The sequence below is a fragment of the Octopus sinensis genome, linkage group LG8 (assembly GCF_006345805.1).
Source record: "Octopus sinensis linkage group LG8, ASM634580v1, whole genome shotgun sequence".
Taxonomy (NCBI): Eukaryota; Metazoa; Mollusca; class Cephalopoda; order Octopoda; family Octopodidae; genus Octopus; species Octopus sinensis.
The window spans coordinates 81458930-81470329 of NC_043004.1; the positions used below are offsets into that span (position 1 = coordinate 81458930).

An 11400-nucleotide genomic window follows, 5' to 3' on the forward strand; every position below is an offset into this window, starting at 1 on the left:
GCTGGCAGAATTGTTAGCATGCCGGGTAAAATGCTTGGTATTTCGTTTGTCTACGTTCTGAGTTCAAATTCCACCGGAGTCGACTTTGCCTTTCATCCATTCACTCGGTTAAATAAGTACCAGTTACGCACTGGGGTTGATGTAATTGACTCAATCCCTTTGTTTGTCCTTGCTTGTCCCCTCTATGTTTAGTCCCCTGTGGGCAATAAAGAAAAAATATATATTTTGGTTATATAGAAAATTAAAGGTGGTGAGCTGGCAGAAACGTTGACACACTGGGTAAAATGCTCAGCTGTATTTTGTATGTCTTGATATTCTGAGTTCAAATTCCACCAAAGTCAGCTTTGCCTTTCATCCTTTCGGGGTCAATAAATTAAGTACCGGTTGTGTACTGGGATTCAACAAATTGATTCCACACACATACTCTCCAAAAATTTCAGGCTTTTTTCCTAGAATAGAAAAGAATATTTTGCTGTTATTTTTTCCAAATAATAATAATAATAATAATAATATTATACCTATTTTGAGTTGAAATTAAAATAAACCTGTTTTAATATTAATATATATATATATATATATATATATATATATATATATATAATATATATATATATATATATATATATATATATATTATATATATATATATATATATATATATATACATACTGTCTGATGAACGGCAACGAGAAACTCAGAGTAACAGATTTTGTTGAATTTTCTGCTGCTTAAAATAAAGTATATATATATATATACTTATATATATACTTGTTGAAAGAAATTCAATATAACGCTAAGCAGTATCTTGATAAATTTTCAGATGTGATACAGCTGATAAACTCCGTGATAAATGTCCATCACTAGAACAAATTATTAGAGACAACACAAAGTTCAAAGAATTTTATCAATTTACATTCAATTATGCCAAAAATCCTGGCCAGAAAGGTTTAGGTGAGTATTTGTTCTTCATTCCCAACATTAACAATTTGACTATTTCGATGCCAACCCATCCGAGTCTGCCATTGATTCTGAGACAGATTCTTTATTCTAATGTTTTAGAATTTATACCAGCCATATCTTGCCATGTCTGCCTGTTTTGTCATTAAACTTGCAAGATCCAGCCTCTCATACTTACCCTACAATGTCATTCTAAAAATAAAGTCGCGTTGAAATATCGAGGCTATGAGATAATTCGTGATGAATTCAAAACAATGTGAATAAATATCACCTTTGAAAAAGTATAATATGAATGTTAAAAGATTAATTTGATCTAAATTAAAAACTTCTTCCAAAATTATGTCTAAATTTGTTTCAAACACTAGCTTAATAACGACTATTATTTCGATAAATTCTTCATTCTTTTCCAAATTCATTGAAACAATGTTTCAATAGAAATATGGTAACAAAAGGGATGGAAACACAATTCGGTTATTGATTTTGACTAAAATTTTATAAAATTTACCTGTTTAACCCTTTTCATATCAGTCTACCTGAGATTGCTCCAGGTTCCTCAGCACAAACTTTCTTAATTATATAACCTATTAAAATAACAATAGATACCTGTGGTGTAATAAAAAAAATAAAATCTGTCACACTGTATAAAGAGGATGGTAAAAGCATGTTGGATTTTTAACAAATATTGCTGGCATGCACACACACACACATACATGCATTTGAATGCTATTTGTGTTCATATGCATATGCAACAATTGTGTGTATGAGATAGAGGGAGTATATATATATATATATATATATATATATATATAATTATTATTTGAGGGAATATTAATCCAAACTTACAGGGAAGAAAATTCAATTTAGAAATACTAAATCAAATTTCACACAATATAATATATATATATATATATATATATATATATATATATATATATATATATATATAAACTTAGATATGTTTCGACCAATGATTGGTCCAGGCCATGTCTAACTTAATAGCACCACCTGATAGGATTATTTGAATCCTGTTTAAGTCAAGTTTTGTTTATGGTCCATTCAAGTAGTGAATTAGAAAAAAAAAAAAACACCGTTTATCAATTCAAAATGAACAATTAAATTACACCATCTAGAAAATTACATCAATAGAAATATTAAAATAACAATAAAATATCAATGATTAAGTAAATTGCCAAAAAAAATAATAAACGTATTCTACCAATTAGATACATTTTTATTATTTTTTTGCAATTTACTTAATCATTGGTATTTTATTGTTATTTTAATTTTAATATTTCTATTATATGTAATTTTCTAGATGGTGTAATTTAATTGTTCATTTTGAATTGATAAAAGGTGTTTTTTCTAATTTTTTATATGTATGTATGTATATATATATATACACATATATACACACACCCTTAGCATTCATGTGTGTGAATATGTTCATGCCAATTACATATTCAAGTGCGTCTTGATATTTTCACCTGTGTATAGAACCTCACAGAATTAATCCTATTCAGATTTTAAGATAGTTTGACCATCTGGAATAAATCAATGTTTTGTTTGATAAAACTCTACTATTCTGACGTGAGATTTGTTTGGGAATTGGGTCAACATCCATAACATAATGTCCAGTAATCACTTCAAAGCCGTTCAAGTGTGGGCATGGCTGTAGGAAGAAACTTGTTCCCAGCCCCATAGTTCCAAGTTCAATCCCACTTTGTGGAATCTTGGGCAAATGACCACTACTATATCTTTGAGCTAACCAAAGCCCTATGAGTCAATTTGGTAGAAAGGAAACTGAAAGAAGCCCATTGTCTATATGTGTTTGTCTCCCACCATCACTTGCTGACTGGTGTTGGTGTGTTTATATCCCTGTGACTTAACGCAGATGTGTAATAGAATAAGTACCAGGCTCCAAAAGTATTGAGGTCAATTCAGTCATCTAAAAGACTTCAAGATGGCTAGTCTAATGACTGGTAAAAAAGATTTAAAAGAAGTAAAGGAAAAAATATTTGACAAATATGATTGGTTGGTTTTGTACATGTTTGTTTCCTGTATTAATCATTGGGGTTACATTATGCCCAGCACAATCTATTTTCCTATTGTGTGTCATTTTCTTTTCATCATCATCATCATTTAACATCCGTTTTCCATGCTAGCATGGGTTGGACGGTTCGACCGGGGTCTGGTAAGCCATGAAGGCTGCACCAGGCTCCAGTCTTATCTGGCAGTGTTTCTACAGCTGGATATCCTTCCTAACGCCAACCACTCCATGAGTGTAGTGGGTGTTTTTTACATGCTACAGGCACAGGTTCAGAGGAGGCTGGCAAATGGCCACAATCGGTTGACGCCAGTCAGGCGGCGCTGGCATCTGCCACCTTCAGATGGTGCTTTTTACGTGTCACCGGCACAGGTGTCTTAACTACATTTTCCATTTGATTTTTATTTTGATATTGGTGTTAATAAAAAAAAAATCATAACCTGTCTCCCTGCCATATATCATCATTTAACGTCTGCTTTCCATGCTGGCATGGGTTGGGTGGTTTGACATGGAGCTAGCTGGCAGGGAGCTGTCCAAACTCCAGCTGTCAGTTGTGGCATGGTTTCTACAGCTGGATGTTCTTCCTAATGCCAACCACTTTACAAAGGGTACCAGGTACTTTTTACATGCCAACAACACAGGTGTGTTTACACAGCACCAGCACGGGTGCTTTTTAAGTAGCCCTGGCATCTGAAAGGACAAACCTGTGTGTGTGTGTGGAAGACAGCAATTTTACTTAGCAAATTGCCACATCTCCCAGCCCCTTATTTCCTCAGTAAGGCCCAGCATCCAAGGATCCTTTCTCACCACTTTGTCCCACGTCTTCCTGGGCCTATCCCTTCCACAGTTGGTGCTCAGGTTAAGTAATTCATATAGTTACAATGTGATTTCAGACTCAGTCCCACTGCATGGCATCTTGAGCAAGTATATTTATTCTACACATAACCTCAGCTTTGTGATTGGATTTGGTTGGCAGAAATTGAAAGAAGCTTATCCTGTTTACATATCATCATCATTTAATGGGTTGGATGGTTTGACTGGAGCCGGCCATGTAGGAGACTACCCCAGGCTACTGTGTCTGTTTTGGCAGGGGTTTTACAGCTGGATGCCCTTCCAAATGCCAACCACTGTACAGTGTGGACTGGATGCTTTTTACATGGCACCAGCACCAGCAGGCTCACCAAGTAACTTGCAAGACAAGGAATTTTAAGAGGTGGGGTATTGGAGGAGGGGCTCTTGTGTCAGATGATGAAAAGTTACTGTAACAGAAAGACCTCTGTGTGTGTGAGAGTGAGAGAGAGAGAGAGAGAGAGAGAGAGAGAAGTGTTTTCCTTCACCTTCACGTGTTCACTCGTTGAAAACAATGGCAGTCAGTGTCATTTCCTTGCAGCCTACCACAAAAGCATGTCCGGACTTTTTGACATATTGTCCAATCTCTGTAAAGAAAAATGTTCATTTATACAGTTTTGTTCCTTTCTACTTTTCCATGTCTGACTATTTTTTGTTGTTCAATAAACCAGAAGATTTATTACTCCACTTTGAAATGTGGGGTTGGCATCATGAAGGGCATCTAGCCATAGAAAAACTCTGTCCCTGTCTACACTTGGGGTTTGACCCATGCAAGGTTTTAGGTTTGCGTTTGAATATTTTCTGCTTTATCCAGAGAGAGCCATAAGACGAGGTCCACAACCTGCCAGTGGTTACCTTCAGTTCATGTTATGAATGAGTTTTTACTTTCAAAATTCATGAGTGTGTGTAATTTCACATTTAAATTTCTACAAACTGGTTGGAATCATCACCATCATCGTTTAATATGCATATGATGGACTCTCTTGTCAAAGATAGTAGATGAGAGTTCTGCATTTCCTTCCTGAACAATCTGCACTGACAATTTAAGTGATCGAATGCTTATGCTGTGCCTTAATTCATTCCCTCTATTAAATCAGCATTGCCTGTCGAGTTGCACACTGTACCACGCATCAGATGTTGTCAAAGTGGTTGCAGAGTGACATGAAATGAAGTACATTATTTACATTTGATGAATATTTGTCCTCATCTTGTTTGTTGTTAACATAATGTTTTGGCTGATACATCCTCTAGCCTTCATCAGATGTCCTGGGGAAATTTCGAACCTGGGTTCTCATTCTTAAGGTATTTTTCGATGTTGTTATTATTATTCAGGTCACTGCCTAGAATCGAACTCAGAATCTTGGGGTTAGTAGCCCACGCTCTTAACCACTACGCCATATGCCCATGGGTGTACGGCATAGTGGTTAAGAGTTGAGATTCCGAGTTCGATTCCAGGCAGTGACCTGAATAATAATATCAAAAAATACCTTAGGAATGAGAACCCTAGTTCGAAATTTCCCCTAAGACACCTGATGAAGGCTGGAGGGTATATAAGGCGACGAGCTGGCAGAAACGTTAGCATGCCAGGCAAAATACAGTCGTATTTCGTCTGCCGTTACGTTCTGGGTTCAAATTCCGCCGAGGTCGACTTTGCCTTTCATCCTTTCGGGGTCGATAAATTAAATACCAGTTACGCACTGGGATCGATGTAATCAACTTAATCCGTTTGTCTGTCCTTGTTTATCCCCTTTGTTTTTAGCCCCTTGTGGGTAGTAAAGAAATAGGTATATCAGCCGAAACATGTTAACTACAAACAAGATGAGGACAGATATCCATCAGATGTAAATAATGTACTTCATGTGATGAAGTTTATTGATTCCTGCTTGTAACTTAATGGGTATGTATCCTTAAATCCAATAAAAATGCTATATTAATGCAAAGATATATATATATATATGCTATTGAATATTCTGTTTTTATTTTTCTAGATCTTGACATGGCATTGGCTTATTGGAATATTGTTTTAGCTGACAAATTCAAGTTTTTAGACTTGTGGTGCAAATTTTTACAAGTGAGTGGTTTTACGGTTTTTTCCCCTCTATACTTTCAGGCTTTAAAGTATTCCTTCAAGCAATTCCCTCACATGTATGGCAGAGTTCCTCTTTTTAGTCACCTCTCCTCTGCTGGCTCACCCTCTCAAACTACCCCTCCTCTCTTTGTGTGACCTCTTAATCAGAAGCTCCCCTTCAGCTTCAATAACTTAACAGGCAGCTCCTCCAATTGCTCTCACTCTATATGCCACGTCTGTTCATCTCCAACAGCACATTCATTCTGAATTACTGTCCCCATTGATTGCTCCTCCCTTAACTAGTTGTGACAGGTACTTGTGTCTGGCAAATTGGCACATAAAAACATCCTGGTGGCACGTAATCGCGTCCATTACACTCTCAGAGTGGTTGGCATTAGGAAGGGCATCCAGCAGTAGAAAACAATGCCCAACCAGACTGGAGGCTGGTGTAGCCTTCCAGCATGCCAGCCCAGTCAGACTGTCTTATATTACAGAATGCTTCCATACAGGAGTGAAACCAGTTAATATCTAAGTAATTACTTTCTCGAACCCCTCATTCACAATAACATCCGAACCTCCCCCCAAACCCATGATATGACATTCTTTGAACCACCTCCCAGCACGCAGTTGCCATGGTTCATTCTATACATGCAAGCACAGACACAACAGCTCCTCTTTACTCCAAGTACTTCTCACCTGCAATCATTAATGAATGCCAATCTCCCTTCCCCTATTTAACCCTTTCGTTACCAACCCGGCTGAAACCGGCCCTGGCTCTGTAGTACAAATGTTTTGTTTTCATAAGTTTTGAATTAAATCTTCCACAATTTATGTTCCTAACACTAACTCAATGATAACTAAGTTATTTTACAAAATTCTTTGCTATATTTAAAATAATTGAAAGAGCATCTCAAAATAAATACAGTAACGAAAGGGTTAATTGGTTTGCAGGTTCATGGCCACTTATTTTTTCTCATCCTTTCCTCATCTTAATTCTTTTTTCTTCCAAATTAGTTAGTGTTCTTATTGATCATCTCCTTGTTGTCTTCTCTTAGTTTTACTTTCTCCCCCTTTCTCTCTCTCTCTCTCTCTCATTTTTCAAGTTTCCCAGCATTTTCGTTGATTATCTCCCCATTTCTGTTGTTTGCTACCAGCATCTACTTCATGTTGTGGCCTTACCCTCCCATATTCCTAACTATTTTTCTCTCATCTTTCCTCTCTCTCTCTCTCGCTCTCTCAGTGGCATCCAATTAACTATGCTTGATCTGCTAGAAATTACGACTAAATAACACTTATCTTGGAGACATGAAGGACATATAGTTTTGCTTCCACTTTGTCTAAAATTAAGATGGAATGGTTAAGGTTGTAGCACTTAGGATTATGGATCTGCTTGATCAGAGCTGACCCAGAATTGGTCCTTTGTTTTCCAAAAATAATTGAATTAAAAAACAGTGTATTTGCAAGAGAAATATGGTAACAAAATGAGTGTAGTGGGTGCTTTAATGTGCCACTGGCACAAGGGCCAGTCAGGCGGCACTGGCAATGACCACGCTCGAAAGAATTTATATTGAACAGGGGAACAGTTTTAATTTTTTTGGTACTTAGTGCCACTTGTATTTACTTATTATCCATTTGATAACCAAAATGTAAGTTTTTCTCCTTCCAGGAACATCATAAACGATCTATACCAAAAGACACATGGAACCTCTTATTAGATTTCTGTAATATGATTAATGATGATATGAGTAACTATGATGAAGAAGGTAGGTTGTATTATTTTATCAGCATCATAACTTCCCTCATCCACCCACATTTCATCCCCAAAACATGCTGGTGCCGTACAGAGAGCACTGGTGATGCACAGAAAGCACTGGTAACGCATGGAAAGTGCTGGTGCCATGCAGAAAGCGCTGGTGCTATGTGAAAAGCACCCAGTACACACTGTAAAGTGGTTGGCATTAAGAGGGCCTCCAGTATGTGGAAGCCATGCCAAAACAGACAAGGGTTTCTAATCTTGCCAGCTCTTGTCAAACCATCCAACCCATGCCAGCATAAAAAATGGCTGTTACTTTTCCGTTCATGCATTGGTCCGATGGGAGTATATTGAAGCTGAACTTTTCTATGGCTGGATGCCCTTTCTTGTGGTCAACCCCTCTTTTGTTTTCAAGTGAGTTAATAATCTCCCAGTCTACTGACCAACCAATGTCCTAGACATGCTTTTAAGTGGGAAACTGGAAACAAACCCCCAGTTTAATCCTTCAACATTCAGATTTCTCAGTTAAATGTAATTATTTATTACCTCTGCCTTAGAGAAGACAGAAGTATCGTTTCCAGTTGCATTTGTTTGTTTATCCATGGTCATGATATCTCAAAAACCACTGGGTGAATTTGGATGAAACGTTCAGGGATGTTTGGCTTCGTGACGAGCACGGATTGATTAGATTTGGGGATTGATCTGGTACCGGACAAGGATTCTGGATTATTTTTCTTGTTTTTTTTTCACTTAATTTTCGAGAGCAGTTGGGCTCATTTTTAGTATTCTCGTTTGTGAGATCAGTCGATTTTGTTTCAGATATTCTCATTTTAAAAATTATCTCTAGCTAAACATTAAGAGGACATTGGTGTTGCCTTGGCAGAACTTCACACTGAGTGCTCTTGTTCTCATTGTTTTGAATTAATCATGCATTATCTCATAGCTTTTGAGATTTCAATGATGTGACTGTTTATTTTTAGAATATCCTCTTAAGATAAGCCTGGGAAGCTGAATCTGGTCAGTTTCAACATAAAACAATATCTGTAACTAATGCAGTCATTTAATCATGCATTATCTCTTAACTTTGAGATTTTAATGATGTTACTGTTTATTTTTAGGATCACCGTGTAGGGTAGGTGTAAGAGGCCAAATCTGGCCAGTTTGAATGTAAAACAGAATATTTGGGCTGGAGATGGTCAGTAGGTATAGTAACAGTTGCTTCTGTTGGGACCCAATGGAGGACTCTCCATCTATGACCTCAGGAATAGTGGGTGAAGATAGATGGATGAATGTCTTCTAATGTAATACATACTTTCCTTCTTTCTTTTTTTGTCTTTTTTATGTATTTCATATTTGACTGTTCTTTTGCTGTATTTTTTTTCCTTTTCTTCTTCCAGGTGCTTGGCCTGTACTTATCGATGACTTTGTGGAATATGCACGTCCAATTATCCAGGGTTGCAGAAGTACCACTGTATGAGTGTTGGCCTTCGGTTGATCAGTCAACCTTCTTCCTACTGCTCGTGTGCCAACGTGACTATGCCTGCGCTTGATACCACAAAAATTAAAGCCACAATGATGACATTTAAAAAAAAAAAAAGGAAAAAAAAAGCAGAACCTGAAAGTGCTGTTAATAGGTGGTACATGTCACTGCTCACCTACTAACACACACACCTTCACATTGGCAGTCTCTAGTCCCCTCTCCCCACCATTTTTATTATTATTATTATTATTACAATTTCTAGTGTTACCATCTAAAAGGCTTTCTTTGTAGTCAGCAAACTGTTAATATTTAAAGACAATTTCCATTCTGTGCTCTGGGACATCTTTCTCAATTGGATTTATTAGAGCAAGAAAAAAAAAGATCACATCACACAATGTCGTATAACTTATGGTAAAGAGCAATCTCTCTTTCTCTCTCTCTTTCTCTCTCTCTCTCTCTCTCTCATTCTCGGTTTGATTCTCTGTCACTCTGTTTGTCTCTCTCTCTCTCCTACCAGAAATCCCAACTGACTTCATTCATCGTGAAAGAACTTAATTGAAATATTGCCCTTCTTTGATATATTTTTTTTTTTTTTCGTTTTGGTTCTTTATTTTTTTTCGGTCCCCTTCCGTCTGTGACACCTCCTCCATTCCCTCATCCATCTTCTGCCCCCACGCCCCGTTTTTTATTTAACTTCGTTAGAGCTGCCAGAGTTAATTATGTATTACTGTTTTCTTACAAGTACATTATTTCCGCTAGCAAAGCTACTGACACCTCCTGTTTAGTCGACTAACAACAACCAACGGTGACAACTAACAACAAACACACACACACAAACAACAAACCTTATAAAACACAGAAATGTCTTGTCATTTCAAATAAAAAAAAAAATTGCATTTTGCAATTTTTTTTTTCTCCCATTATTCACAGAAAAAAAAAAATATTTATTACGTTGTTATTTATTCACCGATCCCCCCCACACACACACTTTAAAAAAAGTTTTTGCTCTTTTTGGTTTATATATATATTTTTTTTTTTCTTTTTGTCCTGTCAATGCTATGAGGAAAATGATGGGTAAAAGGCGCAAAAATAAAAAACTGATATTTGTGATAACTTATAAGTCAATCATTTTTAATCTGGCTAAAGGGACCCACTTGCACACCCACATACCACCCTTTTAGTTGAATTGGAATCTCCTATTAAATTTCTGTTTCTGCACCCCTCTTGAAAATATTATTTGGGCAGTGAGCTTGCAGAATTGTTACTGTGCCAGGCAGGATGCTTAGCAGGATGTCGTCTGTCTTTATGTTCTGAGTTCAAATTCCGCTGAGGTCGACTTTGCTTTTCATCCTTTCGGAGTTGATAAAATAAAGTCCCAGTTGAATGCTGGTGTTAAAGTAATTGACTAGCGCCCACCACCCCTGAAAAAATTCAGGCCTTGTGTGCCTGTAGTAGAAAGGATTATTATTATTATTATGAACTCTGATGTTCCGGTGGAATCATTAAAGCAATGTTTGTTCCGATTCTGCACTCTACCAAGATTGACTTTTTTGTTTTTTTTTTGTTTTTTGGGGGGAAGTGGGGAGACAAGCTGACCGAATCATTAGCAGAATCAGACAAATTGCTTAGCAGTATTTTCTTCCAACTCTTGACATTATGAGTTCAAATTCCACTAAGGTCAACTTTGCCTTTCATCCTTTCAGGGAACGATAAGTACTGGGGTCAACGTTATCAACTTGCTCCATGCCCCTAAAATTGCTGCCCTAAATTCTGCTCAAAAAGGGAAAGTTTTATGCTATTTTCATCTTATTCTTTAAATTGTATACATTTCAAATCTTGTCTTGGCGCCTAATATTTATTCTCTATTTAAACTTTTTATTTTCAATTAACTTTAAATAGAAAAATTTATGCATATTTTTCATTCTTATCTCGTTTATTTTTCTCTCTCTCTCTCTCTCTCTCTCTCTCTCTCTGCCAGTTATAAGCTTCTTTCAATCTCAGTTTTTTCTTTTTTTTTTTTATTTAATATATTTGTTTTTAATTCAAAATACCTGTTAAGAGAATGTTTAACAAACTTTTTTCTTTGTTTATGCTTTTAACTCTTTGGCATTTAAACTAACCATATTCACCCTAAGCATTCTGTTTTATGTTGGAGCTGGCCAGATCCGGCCTATCACACCTACCATACAATGTTACTCTGAAGATAAGCAACCACAACATCAAAACCTTAAAGCTACAACATAATGCTT

General features: G+C 36.5%; 1 protein-coding gene across 1 annotated transcript in view; it reads left to right on the top strand.

Annotated features, from left to right (window-relative positions):
• LOC115214958 (DCN1-like protein 1) overlaps positions 1–9531 on the top strand; it is a 33721-nt gene extending 24190 nt beyond the window's left edge. Inside the window, exons 4-7 of the mRNA XM_029784054.2 lie at positions 821–951; positions 5839–5921; positions 7585–7681; positions 9069–9531. Of these exons, the coding sequence (XP_029639914.1) occupies positions 821–951; positions 5839–5921; positions 7585–7681; positions 9069–9148 (391 nt within the window). The 3' untranslated portion in view covers positions 9149–9531. The remainder of the gene's footprint in view (positions 1–820; positions 952–5838; positions 5922–7584; positions 7682–9068) is intronic.
• Positions 9532–11400: the final 1869 nt, after the last annotated feature.